Here is a 26,002-nt window from a genome sequence, read left to right as displayed (position 1 = left end):
CACAAACATGTATTCTCCTGTAGTCAAGTGAATGCATCATCCTGGACACACGAACATGGATTCTCCAGTATTCTAGAGAATGCATCATCCTGGACACACGAACATGTATTCTCCAGTAGTCTAGAGAATGCATGATCCTGGACTCACGAACATGTATTCTCCTGTAATCTAGAGAATGCATCATCCTGGACACACGAACATGTATTCTCCTGTAGTCTAGCGAATGCGTCATCCTGGACTCACGAACATGTATTCACCTGTTGTCTAGAGAATGCATGATCCTGGACTCACGAACATGCATTCTCCTGTAGTCTAGAGAATGCATGATCCTGGACTCACGAGCATGTATTTTCCAGTAGTCTAGAGAATGCATGATCCTGGACTCACGAACATGTATTCTCCTGTAATCTAGAGAATGCATCATCCTGGACACACGAACATGTATTCTCCTGTAGTCTAGCGAATGCGTCATCCTGGACTCACGAACATGTATTCACCTGTAGTCTAGAGAATGCATGATCCTGGACTCACGAACATGCATTCTCCTGTAGTCTAGAGAATGCGTCATCCTGGAGTCACAAACATGCATTCTCCTGTAGTCTAGAGAATGCATCATCCTGGACTCAAGAACATTTATTCTCCTGTAGTCTAGAGAATGCATCATCCTGGACTCGCAGACATGTATTATCCTGTAGTCAAGAGAATGCATCATCCTGGACTCTCAAGCATGTATTCTCTTGTAGTCAAGTGAATTCGTCATCCTGGACTCATAAACATGTATTCTCCTGTAGTGTAGAGAATGCGTCATCCTGGACTCACGAGCATGTATTTTCCAGTAGTCTAGCGAATGCGTCATCCTGGACTCATGAACATGTATTCACCTGTAGTCTAGAGAATGCATGATCCTGGACTCACAAACATGTATTCTCCTGTAGTCTAGAGAGTGCGTCATCCTGGACTCACGAACATGTATTCTCCTGTAGTCTACAGAATGCATTATCCTGGACTCACAAACATGTATTCTCCTGTAGTCAAGTGAATTTGTCATCCTAGACTCACAAACATGTATTCTCCTGTAGTCAAGTGAATTTGTCATCCTAGACTCACAAACATGTATTCTCCTGTAGTCTAGAGAATGCATCATCCTGGACTCACAAACATGTATTCTCCTGTAGTCAAGTGAATTTGTCATCCTAGACTCACAAACATGTATTCTCCTGTAGTCAAGAGAATGCATCATCCTGGACTCACAAACATGTATTCTCCTGTAGTCAAGTGAATTTGTCATCCTAGACTCACAAACATGTATTCTCCTGTAGTCTAGAGAATGCATCATCCTGGACTCACAAACATGTATTCTCCTGTAGTCAAGTGAATTTGTCATCCTAGACTCACAAACATGTATTCTCCTGTAGTCAAGAGAATGCATGATCCTGGACTCACAAACATGTTTTCTCCTGTAGTCAAGTGAATTTGTCATCCTAGACTCACAAACATGTATTCTCCTGTAGTCTAGAGAATGCATCATCCTGGACTCACAAACATGTATTCTCCTGTAGTCAAGTGAATTTGTCATCCTAGACTCACAAACATGTATTCTCCTGTAGTCAAGAGAATGCATGATCCTGGACTCACAAACATGTTTTCTCCTGTAGTCAAGTGAATTTGTCATCCTAGACTCACAAACATGTATTCTCCTGTAGTCTAGAGAATGCATCATCCTGGACTCACAAACATGTATTCTCCTGTAGTCTAGAGGATGCATCATCCTGGACTCACAAACATGTATTCTCCTGTAGTCTAGAGAATGCATCATCCTGGACACACGAACATGTATTCTCCTGTAGTCTAGAGAATGCATGACCCTGGACTCACGAACATGTATTCTCCTGTAGTCTAGAGAATGCATGATCCTGGACTCACGAGCATGGATTTTCCAGTAGTCTAGAGAATGCATGATCCTGGACTCACGAACATGTATTCTCCTGTAGTCTAGAGAATGCATGACCCTGGACACACGAACATGGATTTTCCAGTAGTCTAGAGAATGCATCATCCTGGACTCACGAACATGTATTCTCCTGTAGTCTAGAGAATGCATGACCCTGGACACACGAACATGGATTTTCCAGTAGTCTAGAGAATGCATCATCCTGGACACACGAACATGTATTCTCCTGTAGTCTAGAGAATGCATGACCCTGGACTCACGAACATGTATTCTCCTGTAGTCTAGAGAATGCATGATCCTGGACTCACGAGCATGGATTTTCCAGTAGTCTAGAGAATGCATGATCCTGGACTCACGAACATGTATTCTCCTGTAGTCTAGAGAATGCATGACCCTGGACACACGAACATGGATTTTCCAGTAGTCTAGAGAATGCATGATCCTGGACTCACGAACATGTATTCTCCTGTAGTCTAGAGAATGCATGACCCTGGACTCACGAACATGGATTTTCCAGTAGTCTAGAGATGCATGACCCTGGACTCACGAACATGTATTCTCCTGTAGTCTAGAGAATGCATCATCCTGGACTCACAAACATGTATTCTCCTGTAGTCTAGAGAATGCATGATCCTGGACTCACGAACATGGATTTTCCAGTAGTCTAGAGACTGCATGATCCTGGACTCACGAACATGTATTCTCCTGTAGTTTAGAGAATGCATGATCCTGGACTCTCAAGCATGTATTCTCCTGTAGTCTAGAGAATGCATCATCCTGGACTCACGAACATGGATTTTCCAGTAGTCTAGAGACTGCATGATCCTGGACTCACGAACATGTATTCTCCTGTAGTCTAGAGAATGCTTGATCCTGGACTCACGAACATATATTCTCTTGTAGTCTAGAGAATGCATGATCCTGGACTCTCAAACATGTATTTTCCAGTAGTCTAGGGAATGCATCATTCTGGACTCACGAACACGTATTCTCCTGTGGTGAAGAGAATGCACCATCCTGGACTCGCGGACATGTATTCTCCTGTAGTCAAGAGAATGCATCATCCTGGACTCGCGGACATGTATTCTCCTGTAGTCAAGAGAATGCACCATCCTGGACTCGCGGACATGTATTATCCTGTAGTCAAGAGAATGCACCATCCTGAACTCACGAATATGTATTGTCCTGTAGTCAAGAGAATGCACCATCCTAGACTCGCGGACATGTATTATCCTGTAGTCAAGAGAATGCACCATCCTGGACTCGCAGACATGTATTATCCTGTAGTCAAAAGAATGCACCATCCTGGACTCGCGGACATGTATTATCCTGTAGTCAAGAGAATGCACCATCCTGGACTCACAAGCATGTATTCTCCTGTAGTCAAGAGAATGCACCATCCTGGACTCGCGGACATGTATTCTCCTGTAGTCAAGAGAATGCACCATCCTGGACTCGCGGACATGTATTATCCTGTAGTCAAGAGAATGCATCGTCCTGGACTCACAAGCATGTATTCTCCTGTAGTCTAGAGAATGGACTCACGAACATGTTTTCTCCTGTAGTCTAGAGAATGTATTCCCGGGGGGGACAAGAGTATGTTCTTTTTTGCAGATGGGAGAAAGTATTATCTTGGAATATAGACAATGTTTTTCTCCTTTAGTCCAGAGAATGTCCTCTCCTAGAGTCGAGAGACATTATTCTCCCCACACACTAGCTTATCGATGACATTCTAGTAAGAGCCTATCCCTCAATTTACTGTTCCCTTCTGCTCCGCCTTGGCATTGTGCCAACAGCTATGAGGCGCTCTCAGGCTCAGATAGGAGACCCGTGCTGATGCCTTTATTTTTACATCGATATGAGTAATGGCCCATCTAGCTAGTTATTGCCTGTAATTGGCGAGGCATTTCCAAGTCACGTGCTTCCCTTGTTCTTCCGCAGACATGGTTTGCACTGGGTTCACACTGGGTTTTATGTTTTAGCCTCTTAGAATACAGGGAAGGCTTCACAAATCCTATCTGAGAGCCACCAATTACTGCCCCTAACTCAATAAACAGAGTGGGGAATAAAATTGGATCCAGAGAGGGCCAGGTAATTAAAGGGCTGAATGTCCCTAGTCAGCAGCTGAGGCATTAAAAGGGAATTATGGGCTGAATCAATGCAGAATAATTAAATGCCATCATGACCTCGGGACCGGCCTTACTCGATACAAAGGGAGGAGGTGTGCTCTTGTGGCTAAAATCTCAACTGTAGCCCCCCACTCTCCCTTCTTGACCACACTGTGTGATCTTGGACACACCCCTTTACCTCTCTGTTTCTGTATCTTTGTGAAACTGGGAGAACTTGATGCAGACTGACCATCAGAACAAAGTGCCGGGTAAAACAGCGAACCTTAATATTTTTGTGGGTTTGCCCAAGGGTTGTTTGTGGGGATCCCAGGCATCCTAAGTAAAATCCCCTACATGCATCACATTTGCTGCTTGTAATTCCACCTTGGCCCCTGGCAGGAGGCCCGAGTATTCCCATAAGCCACATGCAATAAAGGAAAGCCATGTGGGATCACTTAGGGCTCAGAATTAAATTAACCCCCTGAGCCCTGAATTAACAACCCCCTCGGTCCCTGGCCAGTCTCCTAGTTGCTCTGGATAGAGTGATTTTTTGTGTGTGTGGTATGTCTGGAATTTATCTTGTTAGCGAGCGGGTTCTACAAATTAACACAGGGTGTAAAGCAAACAGTGCGCCGATGGACTGCGGCTGCATTTCTCCCTTGTTATTCGTTTAATTATCCACGGTATTTATAAGAAGTGTTTTAAAGAGAGGGGTAATTACTTGGAGCCCCAACTTGCTAATTAAGAGCTCGGATTCAGAGCAGCCAAGGAGGCTGCCAGACCGCAGTGTGGCAGCCGGGTGTTATTATGCCCCATGTTCGTGGGGCACTACAGATGTATGGTGTACAGATGTGGTCACATACCCTCTGATTAAGGCTGATGTTACACATTTTTTTACAACCTTCGTGAAAGTCTATGAAAAACTTGGCTTGGTGCATGCAGCATGCAAAGTTTTTCATCCTTGTGACACTGACATATGTTACTTTTGTGCCAACTTGTATCGCACATATTCTTGTTTAGCACTAAAAACCGATCCACAAAAGTTGTAGGGGCAGATGTATCAAGGTTTTTTTTTGTCGCAAACGCTGCGATTCGCAAAATAGCCGCGTTTGCGACAAAAAAACAGGATTTGGAATGTATCATGCAAAAAGCCTCACAATATTAAGGAATCGCATATTTTGTGATTCCTTAATAATGCGTGAGTATTTAAGAAATCGCGTTGCGATTTCTTAAATGCAATGTATTAAGCATTTCACTTTTGCGAATTTTGACTAAGAAATCGCAAATTACCACCAACTTGTAGTTGGTGGTAATTTGCGAATTCATTTACAAATGCACTTTTTACATTTTGTAAAGGTGCCATGTGACGCTCATACATGCCCTTAGGGCATGTATGTGCGCCATATGCGCACACATGTCGATTTCATAGGTGCTGCTGGGTGTCCTTGAGACACCCCTGCAACCTTGAAATTATTCTCAATTTGCAATTAGCTAATTGCGAATCGCAAATTGAGAATAATTTCACATTCATTAGCAATTTGCTAATCGCAATTAAGGAATTTTAAGAAATCGCTAAAAAATAGCGAATTTCTACATATATCCCAATTTGCAATTCCCAAATAGTGATTCCTTAAAAATTGCTATTTGGGAATCGCAAATGATGGGGATGATACATCTGCCACGTACTCTGCAGATAACACGTGGGGCCTGATAATCACTCCAACCTAATCATGAAAGGTAATACCGCAGGCGGTAAATACCGCTGGTTGCGGTGCAGCCGCCCTCCGCCTCGATAACGTGGTCATAATTTACACTTCTCTTACAAAAAAGAAAATCACACCTCTCCCCACTGAACAGATGACTTCACAGGAAGTGACGTCATTTGACTTTTTTATAACTATATTGCGAAATGGACAGAAGGGCATGTTAAGAGTGATTTACAGTATGCCCAGGCAAGCAGCAACTTAAGCCAGGTACAGTCACACCTTCTTGTAAAAGATCAGAAGTCAGGTAACCATAACTGCACAAGCCTCCCGCTGGCTGCTTCCGCCGGAGGCGGGGCAGTGTCATATTACTGAAAAGAGACGCACGACCCCTTGCAGCGGTAGGCGTCCCTGCTCTTTGCCCATGCTAGAATTATTGAAGCACGCGCACAGGCGAGGACGCCTCAGGAAGTGGGCGAAATGTGGGCCAAGCACAGCGCTTCATTTGTAAAAAAAAAAAATAATAAAGTGACGGGGCTTTGTGTACGCAAAAAGAACAATTGATGGACAGAATGCAGAACAATGTCATACATTCACCCCAGTACAGAGATATGGGCCGACATCCATCGTTTTTTTGCTCACCATGCCATTCCAGTTTGAACCCAGCCATATGCCAATCAGTCTTGACCCTGTGCCTCATGGGAACAGTCCAGCCCAAACTGCCAGGCCAGGTCCTCCCTAGGACCGGTTTCGGGGTTTCAGCCCTCATCAGCCAGGAAAGCTTGACTCCAGTGGCATGGAGAGCACGGGACCCACGTCTGGGCATACCCGTCCCACTCAGGGTGACAAATGCAAAAAGAACAATTGATGGACAGAATGCAGAACAATATCATACATTCACCCCAGTACAGGGCTTAATGTATTGACACTGGTCCACTGTAGCTGATACTACCAGCATGTCACTTTAAACTGTAGATTTAAGCCCTAGTTTTGTCATGTTTTAAGAGTTATTACATAGTGAAATGCTCCACGAATGCTGCTGGTGCCGAGCACTGCAAACACCAGCACAAATTAAGCACTGGCAAGTGCCCACCTGGAAAGCCCTCTTACCAAGTGGTTCCAGTGCCAGGTGTGATGCCTCCAGCTCCACCAGGCATTTTAGCCGACAGGGCTGGTGTATCTTGGGATTTTGGAGTGTATATGCACATTATTGAAAACAAAACTCCTGGTCCCAGAATGCAATGTGCTGTTGACTAAGATGCCTGGATTGGCTTGAGGTATTTCACAATGCATATGGCCACTTAGGAATGCCACCCTCGGTGGTCTCCAAGAGTTCCAAGACCAGGGACCCTCCACTGACTTCCTTCCCGATAGGGAGGGAGGGGGTGGGGGGTGGTGCAGAAGGATGGAGCCACCGGCTTCACACCCTCCTTTGCATGGCAGAATAAACTTAGATTGTGGGGGAAATGAGGGGTTAGGGGAGTAGATAATCCTTCTCATTCAGAGTTTCCACACATGTAACAATATGTTGCGTGATTTAAAGGTTTCCAGTAGCAGCAGGGACTCCCCGGCACCTGTCCTAACATGGAAGTGAAGAAAGCAAATCAAGGAACATGAAGAGAATTAGTGATGTTGGATAATACATAGGAAGCGGGGTGGCTCCTCCACTAAGGACAAGCGTCGCCCCACTGTTCTCAGACTAGGAAAAATAAAATGATAATAACATCTTTATTATCATTTCATTTTTCGTATGTTCGGGGCTGGGTTAGGGCGGGGCGGGGCTGGTGGCACAGGGAAGGAGTGGTTTGCACACTCCAAGTGAACATGACTTTTTGGCCAGCCGTCGTGGGCCAGTCAAACAGTCATGCGCACTTTGCATGTTCCCCAGCAGGCTGTAATGCACAGCGTGGTGGGGAACATGCACAGACTCCCTCTCCTGTTTGAGCCAAACCGCGGCGTTCAGACTAATCACAATGCTGCATTGCAGCATTGTGATTGGCTTAGGGGAGCCTATGTGCTGCCTCCTTCCGGGACTCGCCGGAGAAGGAGACACGACGGTGGAGAGACGGTCACGGCAGCTGTAGGAGGTAAGTGTGATTTTTTTGTATCCCCCCGCCCTGCCACCCCTGATCCCTGCCAGTCACTACTGGAAGAATATTGAGCTAAGTGCAATTATTAAACACGTCTTCTATATCGTATAGTTTATTAAGTCACAGTTCTGTTTTTTATCACTAGTTTCAGCTTGATAGCCAACAGCACTGAGCCAATCTGGTGGCTCACCAGACTAATGTGTCCACAGTAGCGGCCTGTGTACGCCTCATGGTCACAGGTTCAGACCCTAGACGATACACTCAGCCTTTCATCCTTCTGAGGTCGATAACATGAGTAACATTGAGTTGGGTAACAATAAACATCTGTTATTCAGCTCCAAGATATCCTTGGGGGAATGTGCGCTTTACAAATAGACATTGTGTTATGTCATCTCAAAGAGCGGTTCTGTTACTAGTAATCAACAGGTGGGATCACAGAGTCAACAAGCGTTTGCAATGCAATAGGTCTCGCATTAGGAAAGTTTGAGCTATTGTTTTGTAAATGACAATTTTTTTTATTTATGTGTTGGTTTTGAAAATAGTAAAGTTAATAGCTTTGTCATTTACAATGCCAATAGTAGTAACTTTCGCAAATGTGACACCTATAGCATTTGTAATGCAATATGTGTTGTATTTACGTGACTTACATGTATTGATATTACAAATAACAATGGCTTTTAATTTTTTCAAATAATTAATACTTAAATAAAAGTTATTATAATTTATAATGGCAACAGCTTAAACTTTGTAAATAACTTTTGTGAAGATTATGTTCAGTGTATTTTATTGTAACGAAAATCCAAGAACAGAAGTGAAATATTAACATCTTTTTGTGACATTTGTAATACAGCTTGAAACATTGAGAGAACATATTTGAAACAATTGTTGTTGAATGGTTGCACAGATTGATGCTGTGGTGGCGCTGAGTGATGTTGTGGTGGAGAACGAGTGATGCTGTGGCGTTCAGTGATGCTGTGGTAGCGCATAGTGATGTTGTGGTGCCCCTGAGTGATTCTGTAGTGGTGCTGAGTGATGCTGTATGCTATGCTATGTTTTGTTTTGCTCTCCTATGTTTTGTTTTGTTATGCTATGCTATGTTTTGCTATCCTATGCGTTGATTTGTTATGCTATGCTGTTTTGTTATGCTATGCTATATTTTGTTATGCTACGCTATGTTTTGCTATGCTATGCTTTGTTATGCTATGTTATGTTTTGTTATGCTATGCTACATTTTGTTGTGTTGTTTTTTATTATGCTATGCTTTGTTTTGCTATGCTATGTTCTGTTATGCGATGCTATGTTTTGTTGTGTTTGGTATGCTATGCTATGTTTTGCTATGCTATGATATGTTTTGTTTTGCTATGCTATTTTTTGTTGTGTTTTGTTAAGCTATGCTGTTTTGTTGTGTTTTGCTGTTATGTTATGCTATGTTTTGTTATGCTATGCTATGTTTTGCTATGCTATGCTTTGTTATGCTAAGCTATGTTTTGTTATGCTATGTTTTGTTATGCTATGCTATATTTTGTTATGCTGTGCTAAACTTTGTTGTGTTTTGTTATGCTATGCTATGTTTTGTTATGCTATGCTAAGCTTTGCTGTGTTTTGTTATGCTATGCTATGTTTTGTTATGCTGTGCTATGCTTTGTTTTGCTATTCTGTTTTGTTATGCTATGTTTTGTTTTGTTATGCTATGTTTTGTTATGCTATGCTATGCTGTGTTTTGTTATGCTATGCTACGTTTTGTAGTGTTTTGCTATGCTATGCTATGTTTTGTTATGCTATGCTATGTATTATGTTATGCTATGTTTTGTTTTGTTATGCTGTGCTTCGTTATGCTATGTTTTGTTATGCTATGTTTCATTGTGTTATGTTATGTTATGCTATGTTTTGTTATGCTATGCTATGTTTTGTTTGTTTTGCTATGCTTTGCTTTATTTTGTTATGCTATGTTTTGTTATGCTATGCTATGTTTTGTTATGCTATGCTATGATTTGTTATGCTATGCTATGCTATGTTTTGTCATGCTATGCTATGTTTTGTTGTGTTTTGTTATGATATGCCATGCTATGCTTTGTTTTGTTATGCTAGGTTTTGTTTCGTTATGCTATGTTTTGTTGTGTTTTGTTATGCTCTGCTATGTTTTGTTATGCTATGCTACGCTCTGTTTTGTAGTGATATGCTATGCTTTGTTATGCTATGTTATGTTTTGTTATGCTATGTTTTGTTGTGTTTTGTTATTTATTTATTTATTTTATTTTGAGAGTTTTATACAGCGCGAACAAGATCTTTGCAGATATCAGAGCGCTTTACAAGTAAAAAATACAAAGTAGAATATACAAAGTAAAAATACAAAGTAAAGAAGCGAATATACAAAGTAATATATGAGGTAGTTAGGTACAAGGTGCTAGTTACATAGGTAGGTCAAAGGACATGAGGTAGGTCATAGGTGTGGTAATGTAGGTACACTGAGTATAGACAAACAGTTGTGTCAATAGCATAAAGTGCAATAGCAAGGAGCATATACTTGCTTAAGCGTCTTTAGAGTATCTAGAGTTTAAAGGAGGGCCTAGTTGAGGTGGGTGTGTGCAGGATGTAAAGACCCACAGGTGCGAGTAGAAGGGAAGTAAGGATCGTTGAGGTGGAGAGGGTAAAGTGTGCAAAGTCAACCAGGTGCGTCAACAATATAACAGTAAACATAATCAACCAGGTGCATCAAACATTATAACAAAATACAAGGAGTGAGCGTATACAATACGTAATTCGTTAATACAGGGTACAATAGGCTATGGACGGGCAGGACTTACAGCGCAGATTCATGAGTGATACGTAGAAATAGGTCATGTGTATTTTGCCATGAGGATCGCTTTAACTTCCTTCTTAAAGATAGTGTTGGAGGTGATGAGCCTTGTTTCAGGAGGGAGTGAGTTCCAGATCCTGGGCGCCATTCCTGAAAAGGAGCGTTTATACGTTTTTTCCTTCCGAAATCTTCGGGGTTTCAGCAACAGATTGCTTGTGCTCCTAGTAGTTCGGGAGCCACCCGAAATTGTCAACTTTTGAGTGAGGTAGGCGGGTGAATTCAGATGCACAGCCTTGTGTGTCATGCATGCGATTTTCAGTTGGATTCTGGCTTCAAAAGGTAGCCAGTTCAGTGATTTAAAGTCCGGGGAGATATGTGAGTGTTTTTTTGAGCCTGTGACGAGTCTCGCTGCGGCGTTAAGGGACGCTCTTAGGGGTGCCGTCGTAGTTAGGGGGAGCCCGCAGAGGGCGGTGCAACCGTATTCTATGTGCGGGATGACTATAGATTGTACTGCAATTTGGAAGTCTTTGGCAGGAAGGAATGGTTTAAGTTTTCTCAGGGTATTGATTTGGAAGTTCGCTCCTTTGGTTGCCTTGCTGATGTGCTGCTGCATGTTGAGATTGGTGTCAAGTGTTATGCCTAAAGATTTTGCAGAGTCTACTACGATGGGCTGTACATTTAGAGCCGTTAATTGCTTAAGCCATGTTTGAGCCGTTGATATTTTAGCGGGAGGAGAGATCAGGAGAAACTCGGTCTTCAGAGCATTGAGTTTGAGGTGATTCTCTGCAAGCCAGGATTGGGTGTTACTGATCGTGGTGTTCAGCAGCATGATGTCCTTGGGAGATTGTATTTTAAGATAAAGTTGGGTGTCGTCGGCATACATGTGAAAGTGCACATTAGAAGCCTGTAGCAACGTGGTGAGAGGTTCCATAACTAGGTTGAACAGTGTTGGGGAGAGGGAGGATCCTTGAGGGACGCCTAGCGATACTGGAACCGGAGATGACAGCAGGTTGTTGCTTTTGATTCTTTGTGTCCGGTTGTGTAGAAATGAGGTGAACCACTTTAGCACAGTCCCTGATATGCCCATTCTTGTGTTTAACAGTTCGAGTAAGTTCTCATGTTTAACTGTATCGAATGCTGAGGAGAGATCCAGAAGGATGAGGAGACAGGTATCGTTTTGGTCTAGGATTTGGAGGGCATCGTCCACTATGTGAGTCATGGCAGTTTCGGTGCTGTGCCCTGCTCGGAAGCCTGACTGATGAGCGTTTAGGAGATCAAACTTATCTATGTGTTTAGTCAGTTGTAGTTGAACGCATTTTTCCAACAGTTTAGCGAGAGTGGGAATGTTTGTAATAGGGCGGTAGTTGTTTAGATCAGTGGGGTCTGCTGTTGGTTTTTTTAGTAGCGGTGTGACTTGGCCTACTTTGAGGGCGTTGGGGATGGATCCTTGTTGAAGAGAGCTATTGATAATCTTAGACCAGAGTGGGAGAAGCCAAGGGGAGAAGTCTTTTACAGCGCTAGCAGGAAGGGGATCAGAGAGGTGATTGGAAGGTTTCAAGGCGCTGAGCAGTCTGCCAATTTCTTCTACGGAGTAAGTGTCAAAGGAAGACCAAGTAGCATTGTTCTTTGGTTGAGGTATTGCTGAGTGTCGGGGGTTGAAGTACAGGATAGCGTCATTGAGGAGATCGCTTCTTATTCTCTCAGTTTTTTGGGTAAAGAAGGCAGAGAAGTCTTCGCAGGAAGGAGTAACGTCCATGGAGCTGATTGTCTGGGGATGCTCTTTGGATTGAGTTCTGACTAACTCAAACAGTTTTCTTGGACGGTTTTTAGCTTGGGCGAGCTGGAGGCTGAAGAAGTCTCTTTTTGAGCGTTTTATTTTCCTGAAATAGGCGTTTCTCTGTTTCTTTAGATTTTTTAGGTGTACTGCAGAAGGGGCTGACCTCCAGGTGCGCTCTGCCATTCGCATCGCCCGTCTATCCTCATTGAGGCTTCCGTCATACCATGGGTTGGAAGTCTTCTTGGACGAGACTCTTTTCAGTTGCATGGGCGCCACCTCATCGATTATTGTGGACATAGTATTGGGATAGTGGTCAGTCAGAAGTTGAACGTCTGTAACGCCAGGAGGGGGAAGTAGCCGATTGCAGCTATTAGGTGGTAGGGAGTTTGGGTTGAGTTTCTTCAAGTCTCTTTTCCACACTTTGTGCTTAGGGGGTTGAACTGAATTAAGTCTGGTTTTTTCCTTGATGATGAAGGAGACAATATGGTGATCTGACCAGTCACAAGGTTGGATTGACTCCAGTTGAATAGCGCCCTCTTTGGAGATAATGAGGTCAAGGGTAGAACCTCTCTTATGGGTCGGGCTGTTGCATATTTGGTTGAGATCAAGTGCGTTGAGAAAGCTTTTGAGGCTGTTTACCACTGTGTCACTGTTGTCATTCCAGTGGAGATTGAAGTCACCAAGGAAAATTTGGGTGTGCTGACGTCCTGAGTTGGCTGTAATTGTGTCCATGAGTTGTTGGAAGAAGGAGAGATTGTCCCCAGGAGGGTGGTATATAATGTGTAGTGAACATACCGGTTTGCTTTCGCTGATGATATCAAGGCAGAGGTATTCACAGGAAGTAAGAGAGGAGACGGTCACTTTGGAGACTGAGAGGTTGCTTCTGTGAATGCAGGCAATTCCACCGCCTATCTTTTTGTCCCTGTCAAGTCTAATGATACAGTAATTGGGGGGGACTAGGATATCCAGTATAGGTGTGGAGGTGTCAGACAGCCATGTTTCAGTCAGGATGGCTAGGTCCAATTCCAGGGACATGATGAGTTCGGCGACCTCCGTGGAATGTCTTTGGGCCGATCTGCAGTTGAGAAGTATGCATTTAAGGCTAGGGGTGCATAGGGTGGAGGAAGATTCCAAAACGAGGGGTACATTAGTGAGGTTGTTGGGGACAGCGCCTCTGTTGTTATCCTTTAGGTGCCTGAGGTCGTTAGATATAATCGTTGGGATGGACATGTTGTTGGTAGCTAGTGGCTTTTGGGGAGCCGGGTCGTAAGAGTGGAGAAGGGTGTGTACGTCAAGGTCAGAGATCGTGTTGGTGGTGCGTCTGGGGCGATTGGTGGTATTGCAAAAAGGGGTAGAAGTCCAAGTTGGGGAAGGATGTGTGATGAGGCGAGAAGGAGGTGTGGAGGAAGTGTTGTTAGGTGTAGAGGAAGGAGGAATATTGCGCTTGGTAGTAAAGATATTGCAATTGTTATTGCGATTGTTGGTGTTGCGAGGGGGGATAGAAGTCCGGTGTGTGGAGAGTTGTGTGGTAGGGCGAGAAGGCGGTGAGGGGGACGTGGTGTTAGGTGTGGGAAGGGTGGTGATGGGGGGGGGTGTCTGATGGGGTGTGTGATGAGCAACTCTTTAATGGAGTGAAATTCCTCTTTCAGTTGGAGGAGGGTGGACATAATAATGTCCAAGGTGATGATGGGCGCGGTGTTGGGGGAGGGTACTGGTGCTGAATCGGCGAATACGTTGACAGGGGGCAGTCCGGGTGGAGAGGCGGGGCTGGTGTGGGTGTTGGGGGCGTTAGCGAGAGGATAGGTGTTGTTGGGAGGCGCATCCGCGCTAGGGGGGGAAGGGAATAAGGGGGCGATGTGAAGGCTGGCTGTTGTGGGGGAGGAGGTGGAATATTGAGGAGTGAGCGAGGGGGGTGGGAGGTTGAGGGAGGGATACAGGCTAGGCGTGGTGGGAGTGCTAAGTGTGGGGGGGGCGGAAGTCGGAGAGAGAGTCATGATGTGTGGGGTGCCATTGGGGGAGGAGGGGTGCTCTGATAAAAAATGTGCGGGGGAAGGTACGGGAGTGCAGAGTGTGGGGGGGAGACAGGAGGATGAGCGGAGGTAGGGAGGTTAGTAGGGGGGCTGGGAAAGAGAGTGGTGTGTGGAGGGACCAGGTCTAAGTCTGTGTATGAGGGGCGGGGAGGGGAAGCTGGGACGGGCAGGTGATTGATTGTGGAGCAGGGTGTGAAGGTGAGGTGCGTGTCTTCTTGCTGCTGCACTGGGTTAGGAGAGTTGAGGGTGGGAGCTGTGACGTTAGGAGAGGTAGGACAGGGGGTGATATGCGTGCAAGTCCGAGGATTGGAAAGGTGCTCTTTGAGAGAGGGGAACATGTTGTCAAGTAGTTCCAGGTTTCTGTCTGTCGCTTGAATTAAGACAATCCCGTTGTTGTATATAGTGACGGTGGTTCTGCCTGGGAGGAGTTGGGACGATGTGATGGAAAGTGTTACGCCATGTGCGGATTTCCGGGAGGTGGAGACGGTGAATAGGGTGAGGAACACTTTTTTCCATTGCGCTCTGCGTGTGGTGTGGAAAATGATGTCGGTGTTCAAGGGTCCATTGACCGATGAGAAGTAGGTGTCGGCAAAGGGTATTTCTGGGTGAGACCTAAGGAAGTCGTGTTTAAAGCGTTTAGTAGCTTTTTTGGTGAGCACGGGAGGGTAGTTTATTTTATATGTGTGTTTTCCGCTGAGCTCCATGTTGGTATGGTGGCAGTATAGCGCAGGGGTTAGTGGGCCCTCGTGATATGCCGGAGCAAGATGCACATGCAAACACCGCCGGCTATCAGGATCAGGGATGGCACAGCACTAGCGGGCAGAAAGATACACTAGTGAGACGACAGGCATATGTGCAGTCGGTGCATTACATGAAGGATAGGTAAAGTGAATACTTGTGGTAGTGCAGTGCGGTTGCAGAGTTGTGTAAAGTGGTAGTGCAGAGTACAATTGGAGGAATAGTTCAGGGACACTATAGACCACCAATGGGTGCAGGTTGCAGCATTATGTAAGGTAGAGCAGGGTATACTTGGAGGAGTAGTTTTGATAAAAAAATATAAACCTACATTATATGAGGTAGCAGTAGTGTAAAGTAGTGCAGAGTACAGTTGGAGGAATAGTTCTGATAAAATGCAAATCTATGGATAAAATATACAGATATAAAAATAAACAGCAGAATACACATGCAAGCAGTCGGTTACAAGACACGGATGGGTGTGCGCCAGAGTAAAGTAGTTGGGCTTAGTCTGAGGTGGTAAGTTCTTAGTGACAGTTTATAAGGTGAAGTGAATCAGTTAATAGCCCAGCGATATTGACTAGTCCAAGATGGCGGCCCGAGAGGAAGAGAATCGTCAAAATGGCCGCCACATAGAGGGGGGAAGAAACCTTAGTCCTCTGTTTATTGTGGTTGCTTTGTGAGCCGGGAGGGCAGTTTCACTTTCCTGCTCGAGGGAGTCTTATCTCGAGGAGCCTCGTGACCACAGGCGGTGATTTATTGCCTTAGCTTTTTGATATTTATTTATTTATTGATATTTATTTATTTATTGATATTTGCCTTAGCTTTTTATGATATGCCATGCTATGCTTTGTGTTGTTATGCTATGCTATGTTTTGTTTTGTTATGCTATGTTTTGTTGTGTTTTTTATGCTATGCTATGCTCTGTTTTTTTGTGTTTTGCTATGCTATGCTTTGTTATAGTAGGTTTTGTTTTGTCATGCTATGTTATGCTATGTTTTGTTATGCTATGCTTTGTTTTGTTATGCTATGTTATGCAGCTTTGTTATGCTATGCTATGTTTTGTTATGCTATGCTATGTTTTGTTGTGTTTTGTTATGATATGCTTTGTTTTGTTATGCTATGTTTTGTTGTGTTTTGTTATGCTGTTTTGTTGTGTTTTGTTAAGTTATACTATGTTTTGTTATGCTATGCTATGTTTTGTTTTGCTATGCCATGTTTTGCTATCCTGGTGTGTAGTTGTGTGTGTGTGGGTTGTGTGTGTGTGGGGTTGGGTGTATATGGGGTTGTGTGTGTATATGGGGTTGTGTGTGTGGGATTGTGTGTGTGGGGTGTGCATGTGTGGGGGGGTGGTGTGTGTGGGGTTGTGTGTGTGTGGGTTGTGGTTGTGTGTGTGTGTGGGGTTGTGGTTGTGTGGGGGGGTTGTGTGGTGAGGGGTTGTGTGTTGGGGGGTTGTGGTGTGGGAGGGTTGTGGTGTGGGGGGTTGTGTGTGTGGGGTTGTGTGAGTGTGGGGCTGTGTGTGTGTGTGGGGCTGTGTGTGGGGGGTTGTGTGTGTGGGGTGGTTGTGTGTGTGGGGGGTTGTGTGTGTGGGGGGTTGTGTGTGTGTGTGTGGGGTGGGGGTTCTGTGTGTGTTTGTGTGGGGGGTTCTGTGTGTGGGGGTTGTGTGTGTGGGTTTGTATGTGTATGTGAGGGGGTTGTGTGTGTGTGGGATTGTGTGTGTGTGGGGGGGTTGTGTGTGTGTGGAGCTGTGTGTATTGGGCTGTGTGTGTGGGGTTGGGTTGTGTGTGTGGGGGGGTTGTGTGTGTGTGGGGTAGGGGTTCTGTGTGTGTTTGTGTGGGCGGGTTGTGTGTGTGTGGGGGGTTGTGTGTGTGTGGGGTTGTCTGTGTGTGGGGGGGTTTGTGTGTGTGGTTGTGTGTGTGTGTGGGGTTGTGTGTGTGTGTGGTTGTGTGTGTGGGAGTGTGTGGGGGGGGTTGTGTGTGCCATTTTTGTGAGGAAGCATTCATACAAAAGTACCGTGTGCAACAGCCATTCGTATTTTGTTGTACTACGTTTGAGATACATTTATAGCAAAGGTGTGTAAATAAAAATATGCAAAATGTCACGATGGTGTACATTCAGGAATTTGGGAATTTTTCGTTAACCAGTACAGCGTGACGTTGGTGGAATGTCGGGAATTGCACTGTCGTAATTTGCGTTCAAAACGGTCAAGAGGATGGGGCGTCACTACACCCCAAATCCAGACGCACTTTGCGTTATTCCCGTGGTGTTGTGATGTCCAAATTAAATTAACTGTATGCGTCCGATTCTTCAGACTTTCAAAGTCTTATCCTCCAGCACAGGCTGTCAGGGGTTCGTGGTATGCGTCACGCACGACGACCTTGAGGCCATTGTGTGTGACACACACAACACCACGGGAATAACGCAAAGTGGTCGTTTTCATTCTAGCAGAGAATTGATATCTAAGACCATCATAGGAAATCGTTCATTTTTTAAGTGTGACGGGAGGCACAGACAAATGGTTGTTTGTGACGTGGCTGGTTTGTGCACGTGCATAGGTCACATGAACTGTGCCAAATCCGCCATTGGTAGACTGTTCTTTTGCCCAATTACTATAATCTCAGCCAGCAATGCGCAAGCGCATTGGCAGGCCGAGACCTAAAAATGTGACCATTTAATAATGCCTGTATGAAAGTCGTGACATCTGATAACCTGATGTTGTTGTAATGAGCTCCTGTTGGACTCCCTGAATATGTGACAATTTATGAAATAGAGAGAATTGGTTTGTTAGGTGATATTACCAGCTGGTGGTAACTCCTGTGTTTTTTGTTTCAGATCCCGGAGCTGTACTCTATGACCCCCACAGAAGGACCCCTAGCTGGTGGGACTAGGGTCACGTTCTCTGGCAAGAGCTTGAGCGTGGGGTCGGAGCTGCGCGTCCTGGTGAACGAGAGCAGAGAGTGTACACACTTGGTGTAAGTGCTACCTACCTGCCCATGCACTTCGTGGTGGGGCAGCTGCAGAGGGAGGTCGGCCTACAAGGAAAACTAGAGATTTTCCATCATCCACCTCTGTGGAGCGAGCAGAGAATAACATCCAGAAACACTCAAAATGCTAGCTATCATAAGCTTTATCATTAGACAAATGCTGAACTTGGATGGAGGACAGATGTGCCTTGTTTCTGGCAGATAAGCACTTTAAAAAGTCAAAATGTACTTAATGTTACTTCCAGTGCATTAAAAACAGAGCTGAGCTATCTGCTTTGTAGCTGCAACCCACATGAGATGCATTTTGACATCATCCCATGGTACCCTAATTCCATCATCAGGTGGCCATCCACTCTCTCATGCTGGACTCTTTGAATATGGATACAACCTACTTTCCCGCCTCCTCTTCCCTTACAACACTGCCTTCCGGCTGTCTTTTCCTTAGGCACTACCTACCTCACCTCAGCAAAGACCCTTGGAGTACCCTTGGGTTCCTCCAGGAGCCCTCACTCCTTCATCATCTTCACTTCCTCACCCACCAGGTCTCGCTACTCCACCATCAGAAAGATGTGTCCTCTCTGCTTCTTCCAGCTGGGGCGTAACCAAGCCCCCCTCAGCACATTACCCTGGCCTGAGAGCTCCTGAGTAGGTATGGAGGGGGCCCTCCATGTACTCTGCAGGGGAGGCCCCTCAGGTTTCGTTACGCCAGTGTCTTCCAGATGGCCAAGACACTAATAACTGAGCCGGCTTATTACAACCGCTTACTAAGGGGACTCCTTTACTCCCTGTGACAAGGCACTCATTTCCCCACAAGAATGGTTTATTCTACCCAGATATTTCCCCCTCATGACACACCTCAGACAGCCTGGAGGCTGGCTCTAGGAACAAGCACCAGCTCCAAGGACCTAATTTACGGGATTTTGGGATAGGGCAGCGCAGCAAGGCTTCTTGTTGTGTTGTCCAACGCCAAAGTGAAAGGGCAGGAATGCACCGTATTTATGCAGTACAGTGCGGTCCTTCCCTTTCTTCCTGCGCTGGCGCCATTTTGGCAGCCTAGCGCCATGGTACAGGGGTGCCTCTGTTGCATGCAGGATTGCTTTTACGCAGGAAGGGGCATCTTCCTGCAAAGAAACAATCCTAAGAGACATGTCCCACTTTGCAGAATTCATGGAAAGATGAAAAAACGAGGAGAAATAAAGATATTTCTCTTCGTTACGCCTCACCTCGGGAGGCATAAGGATTTGGCACTTCCCCATGTCTAAATGATTTTGTAAATCTGTTGCAGCATCGAAATCCATGGCTGTTGCGTGGAAACACCCACCTCAACTCTCATGGAACGCCTCCAGAGCATAGAGTAAGGCGACGCAGCGATTTTGCTCTGCATCGCTTTTCTCAAGATTTATGAGGCCACTCAAAGACACGCAGGTTGGCTTTGCATGGCTTCATAAATCAGATTCAGAGCCCAGCGTCACGCATGTACCCCTTTACGTGGTCCTTAAGTGCAGCAAGGCTCTTATAAATAACCCCCTAAGTCTTAAAGCCATAGTTGGCATCCTCCATGCCACATCCTGGCTCACACTCATCGCTCCACCAACCAAACTCTTTTCATCTTTCGCAAGCCACCACGTGCCTCCTCAAGGTTTCGGGCCTTCAAACTGCTCAGACTCTTCCTATGGAATGGCCTCCATGGTCAGTTACAGAGTCCTGGATGATTCTGTTTCACTCATCAGAATTCCTCCTGTTTAGTTGCATTCCCTTAATAACCCTCTCCTATTACACTTCTTTTCCTTCCACTGATGCACAGCTCCTCTTATTCTTCAAGACAGGGCTTCCTAGCACTGGATCTTAGACCCTCCCAGAAGACCATCGCTGCCCAACCTCGAACCTGCCTCCCACAACTGGACCAATCCAGCTATTAGACCACGCCTCCTTTCACTAAACCCCGCCTCCTATCATTAGACCACACCTCCACCCATTGTCTACCTCCATTTCTACTTGTCCTCACATTAATATCCTTGTTACACTGCACCTCCCTGTGTTATGCATCTCTTTGCAGCAAACTGCACCTCATTTTACTTGATTCATGTAAAACAAAAACCTGTGATGTCTGTGTGGATTGTGGGGTATGCCCTGTTGTCAAGAGTCACTTAGACCTACGTGATTATAAATTTGGGGAGTTGTTTGGCATGGCCTCTCTTGTCACTCATTTAGCTGGAATGATTCATCATAGAGCTTTTACTCCTCACCCCATGTTTTGTGCGCTTCGCTGGGTATGCTCAACCTGTTCAGGAGCACTGGATATGCTCTTGTTGTGTCCTTGTGTTGGTAAAGAGTGGGGCCTAGTTGTTGAAATTACCTGTGGCAGACCATGTGAAAAATTGTATTAATGTCAACTAAAAGCAAGAGGGTTGGGGATGACCATTCATCTCTTTCTAACATAAATATTTCTTGCCTTTCTATGCTCAATAAAGGGTCATTGACAGTTCCTCGGTCTGTAGTTCCCTTTTAGCTACCTACCACTCAACTACGTAACTAAGTGGTGTCTAGTTGTGTGTGGGCAAAAAAGAATGGTAGAGGCGCTTATCACAGCCGTCTAGTGCTGTCACTGATGCTGTCATTATTCCTAAACCCAAATGAACCTGCATGTTTATTGGGTGATCTGGCAGGGCGAGCTCACTCAAGTGTCACCTTCCTCACTCTAGTGCAAAGCTCTGATTCCCGGTAGTGAGCTGCCACCGCCCAGTTTTATTCAACCACACCTCTCTCCACCAGACCACACCTCTCTCCACTAGGCCACACCTCTATCCACTAGGCCACATCTCTCTCTACTAGGCCACACCTCTCTCTACTAGACCACACCTCTCTCCACTAGGCCACACCTCTCTCTACTAGGCCACACCTCTCTCTACTAGGCCACACCTCTCTGAACTAGACCACACCTCTCTGTACTAGACAACATCTCTCTCCACTAGACCATACCTCTCTCCACTAGACCACAACCTCTCTCCACTAGACCACACCTCTCTCTCTCCACTACACCACGCCTCCCTCCACTAAACCACGCCTCTCTCCACTAGACCACGCCTCTCTCCACTAGACCACACCTCTCTACACGAAACCACGCCTCTCTCCACTAGACCACGCCTCTCTCTACTAGACCACAACCTCTCTCTAATGGACCACACCTCTCTCCACTAGACTCAACCTTTCTCCACTAGACCACCCTCTCTCCACCAGACCACACCTCTCTCCTTAAGCCATGCCTCTCTCCACTAGACCAGGCCTCTCTCTACTAGACCACAACCTCTCACCACTAGACCACACCTCTCTCTACTAGACCACACCTCTCTCCACTATACCACACCTCTCTCCACTAGACCACACCTCTCTCCACTAGACAACACCTCTCTCCACCAGACCGCAACCTGTCTCCACCAGACCGCAACCTGTCTCCACCAGACCGCAACCTCTCTCCACTAGACCGCAACCTCTCTCCACAAGACCACACCTGCTCTTGGTAGACTAGCCTCCTTTCCCAATCTCACGCCTCATTCCACTCTACCCAATGTGCAACAGTGTCAGACAGTTTTGCAAGGATGACCTCTCAAAGGGAGCGGTCAGCCATTGAGTCATCGTTTAACCAAAAATTAATTTTTCTCTACAGACGCACCGACAGCAGCATCACTTGCACCATGCCAGGTATGGAGTTTCACACACCTGCTGCCGCAAGGGTTTGCGTGCAGCTGGACCAGCGGTCTTGCATTAATGCAAGCCTAATGTTCGACTACCGTAAAAACCCTGTGATCAACAACATCAGTCCAACAAGCAGTCACATCAGGTACTGGTCGCTTCACTTTCCTTCATTGGTGAATTCCTGTACATTATTTGGTGGCATTCAGTGCTCCACAAAAGTAGACGAGGCAGCACTGGAAGTTTAAGTTCAGTGGTCAGATACAGTAAAGCTTGGGCAGCAGGATCAGGAATGTCCCCCCTGCATCGTAAAAGGATTTGAACGCCTGCCCGGAGTCAATCAATCAATCAATCAGTGGTCAAATGCATGTGAAAGTGGTGTCATGACTGCCCTGCCCTGCCATCATACGCATCTAGAGTGTGCACAGAGGCCTAGGCCTGTTCCTTCGGAATGTGATACCCAGAACCTGTTCTGTGACCTGTAGGGGGAATATATGACGTTACAACAGCTGCAATTACAAAGCCTGCTTTTACAATGCAGTCTTTACATCGCAACTACCATTACATTGCATGATTTTACAACGCAAGCCATTACAAACCATTTTTTAAAACTACACTTACAACGCATACAATTACAACGCATAATACTTTTAGGGCAACAGTAGGGTAAGTGATGGATAGTGTAGGGGTAAAAATGACAATTCCCACTCCAGTGAGTACAACAGTAGGGTAAGTGTTGGATAGTGTAGGGGTAAAAATGACTATTCCCACTCCAGAGAGTGCAACAGTAGGATAAGTGTTGGATAGTGTAGGGGTACAAATTACTATTCCCATGTACCCCAAAACTCATACCCACCCTAATACTAAATAAATCTCTATTACTTACTTTATTGGCATGAATTGGTATAGTATGTGTTGTAATGGCATGCGTTGTAGTAACATGTGTTGTATTAGCATGCATTGTAATGGCATGCGATGTAAAGACAGTTCCGTTGTAAAGGTAAGGTGTTGTAATGACTGTGTTGTAATGGATGGTCCCCTGGAGGGGTACACCAAATGTAGCATCATAGCCGACCCAGGACAACTGTCCATGCCCTAGGTTGTCACATAACTGGTGGTGGCAGCGTACCGAGGTTTTGTGAGTCTTTAGTATGACCAGACCATTTTCTTTGTGGCAGTCTACTGACCATCAAGTTTGCCATATTGTGAACCCCAGATCTTGCGCTGACATTCCATGTGCGTTTCGAGAACACATGCCTGTGGTAGGCGTGTAGCACATACACAGTAGGAGGACTCTGTATGTGCGATGAGAGTCTGAGTACTGGGATCAATGGGATCCATTTTAAATGGCACAAAATGGAGGCTGGGTACAGATTTTTCACACAGCAGTTGATTGACTATATTTGTGTGACTGGAGGGTGGCAATCCAGACACTGAAGCATGGGAGGATGAAGGAAGACCCAGACGCTGAAGTGAGAGACGATGGTGACAGGGCTGTTTAAAGTGCTGCTTATTTGTTCTTCCTGAGCTGCATCTTTTGGTAAATGGTAAGGGTGAGGAGAGGAACTGCAGTGTCTTTTTATTCACTTTGTCTATTCCTCATCACTGCTTCAGGAAGGCTTATAACATCCAGGTGAAGAGATATTACACTCCATTGTGCCCTGTTTCTGGATATTCCAGCTTGGAGCCAGCATCTTTGCTAACTGTTGTTAGAACCATCATCTTGCACAAAGGCTGTGTCCATAGAACATCTGAAAATGGCACTTGAAAGAGAACTAGTGCAAATGCTTAGGAAAACTTGCACTGTGGAGCCACATCATCTGTCTGAAAAATGACTATAAATGTGGGATACAAACTGCCCAACTTGGTTCTAGGTCCACGTTCTTCTTGACCAAGGAACCGAGTGCTCTGGAGAGTACTTGAAAGGACGCTTTGTGACTACGGCATGTGTCTGAATAGAGGTGAAGGGACATTGCCTGAAGTCTGCAACATTCTGAAGAAGCCGAGAGTCTGCCTAGACCCTTGAAGCCTGCCTTATTAAGAGGGGGAAATAGAGTGCTTGCCCTTCAGGACAGGGTTCTGGAGGAAAACCCTAGGAGAAGGCACTGCATCAGGCCAGAGGCTGTAAGTGCCAAAGACGAGCTCCTGCCTGCATTGGTCGGGGAGTCGCACCTGCTGAAGATGATCAGGCCTGATTCGTTGTTCCGCGCCATGACTCAGGGTTCGCGATCCCTACTTTTCCCATATTGAAACCCAGAGGTGAGAAGGCACTGGCCGCACTAGACAGCACCACTGTTTCACAACGCTCTTTAGGTGGTAACACAGGAATGAGTTTACACTGACTGAGAGAATGTCTCTGATTCGCACAAAAGTAAACCCTCCTGCTAGAACTCTAGCCTACCTATGTCAGTCCAAACTTTCTGGGCAAAAATACGTGTGAATTCACCCAGGATCTATGCATTCAGTGTACTTGAGAGTGATCTGCAGCTGGCTGTGCCTAATCAATGACTAGACCTGTATCTTTGCCTAATTTACTCTAGACATTGGGAACTTCCCAGAGAGAGTGAGCAGAAAAGGGCACCATAAAGGGTAAAAGCTCTTCACTAGTGCTCATAGGTGAGGTTGTAACCTTTTAATTAAACCATATTTGAAGAGTGTAGTATTTTGTTTAGTTGTAAGATTGCATTTATTTCTTTTTAACTAAAGATAAACACCAGGCTGGGAAACATGCTATTGAGTCTGTTTGACTTTTGAGTTCTTAGCTCCTGCTTCCTGTAATACCTCCCTGAGAAACCTTTGACGGCTCGCCCTCGGTACCCTCAGAGTCAAGTGCAGAAAGGGTGTACTTGTCTCAGTTTGCAGAGCCATACTAGGACACCAGAGGCAAATGTTATATGTTAGGTTATATCCATTTATATAGCGCATGGCAGCACCCAAGAGGGCTTTCTAGAGCTAATGACCACAACTGCCATGGATGTAGCCCATTGGCTCCTGTATGCCCTGTGGCCCCCCAGATGGGACATGACATCCACTGTCCCTGTTCCAGGCACTTTGACTGCCCATCCAGCCCACCACATCTTGTAGGCAACAGACACTTTTTCTGGATTGACATCAAAGGCCAGGAAAGACTTTTCAGGGTTTATCCCAGGCATTGTGAACCAGAGGTAACTTATGAGTTGATCTGTGTTCCTCAAGGTCGTTTGACTACGTCCATATGATGTCAAGCAATAGTTGTACAGACTATTTAAAGCTCTGTGAAACATCTTCACCTGTACTTAAGATAATAATGAAAGAAAAAAGGGTCCTGAATTAAAGAGACTGGTGTGAAGTGGGAAAAGAGGGGAAATATGGGTTGGAAAATAATATGTTCATAATGTTATAGTATAGTGGATGCCATTGTTATAATTGTTATAATCTTCTTTGTTAAAGGTGTTAGTGAATTTACAGCCAATCATTGTCAGTGTGACTGAACGCTCAAGGGTATATTACTGAACATGCATGGTGCTTTTGCATGACTCGATAATTTCAGTACCCAAGGCTCATGGCTGCTCTGCCCATCTTTGAATATAAGATGCAAAGTAGCTACATTTGAGAGGTATGGGTGTGTCCAGACAAAAAGAGCCATCTTGAGATCCTCAGGTGCTGATTGGTGCAGAATCTGCAGCTCTATTGTGACATGCTTCTCTTGTTCCTAGTGGCGGGCGACTCATCACTCTGGAAGGGGCCGGATTTGACATGATACAAAATATGTTCATGGTGGTTCACGGCGTGGGCAAGGAATGGACGGTAAGTTTTGTTTGTTTGCACCTGGGGGTGGGGAGAGGGCGGTTAACACAGAGAGCAATGCAATGAGACAACAAGTCCAAAGAGGGGGGAACCAGAACATTTCTCAAGAGTTCAGAGTTATCAGAGAGGTCTGTGATTGTTTGTCTGTCTATCTGTTCACCTTTCATGCTAGTCACAGGCCCATCTATCCATCTCTATATCAATCATTTATTCAGCCATCCTTCCATCTATCTATCTATCTATATATCTGTCCGTCCATCCGCCTGTCTGTCTATCTATCTCTTAGACTGCCTGTCGGTTTTTCCATCTGTATACGCACCTCTCAGATACCTGTTTGCTTGCCTGTCCACA

The 26,002-nt window shown here is 45.4% G+C and overlaps 1 protein-coding gene across 1 annotated transcript in view; it reads left to right on the top strand.

Annotated features, from left to right (window-relative positions):
• The window catches only part of PLXND1 (plexin D1), a 383,087-nt gene that overhangs the window by 222,717 nt on the left and 134,368 nt on the right, over positions 1-26,002 (top strand). The window contains exons 15-17 of the mRNA XM_078661693.1: positions 18,024-18,163; positions 21,840-22,013; positions 25,561-25,651. Of these exons, the coding sequence (XP_078517819.1) occupies positions 18,024-18,163; positions 21,840-22,013; positions 25,561-25,651 (405 nt within the window). The remainder of the gene's footprint in view (positions 1-18,023; positions 18,164-21,839; positions 22,014-25,560; positions 25,652-26,002) is intronic.

Source organism: Lissotriton helveticus, chromosome 9 (genome assembly GCF_964261635.1).
Source record: "Lissotriton helveticus chromosome 9, aLisHel1.1, whole genome shotgun sequence".
Taxonomy (NCBI): domain Eukaryota; kingdom Metazoa; phylum Chordata; class Amphibia; order Caudata; family Salamandridae; genus Lissotriton; species Lissotriton helveticus.
The sequence above is the reverse complement of the archived record's forward strand: the minus strand, read 5'-3'. Positions and strand labels throughout refer to the sequence as shown.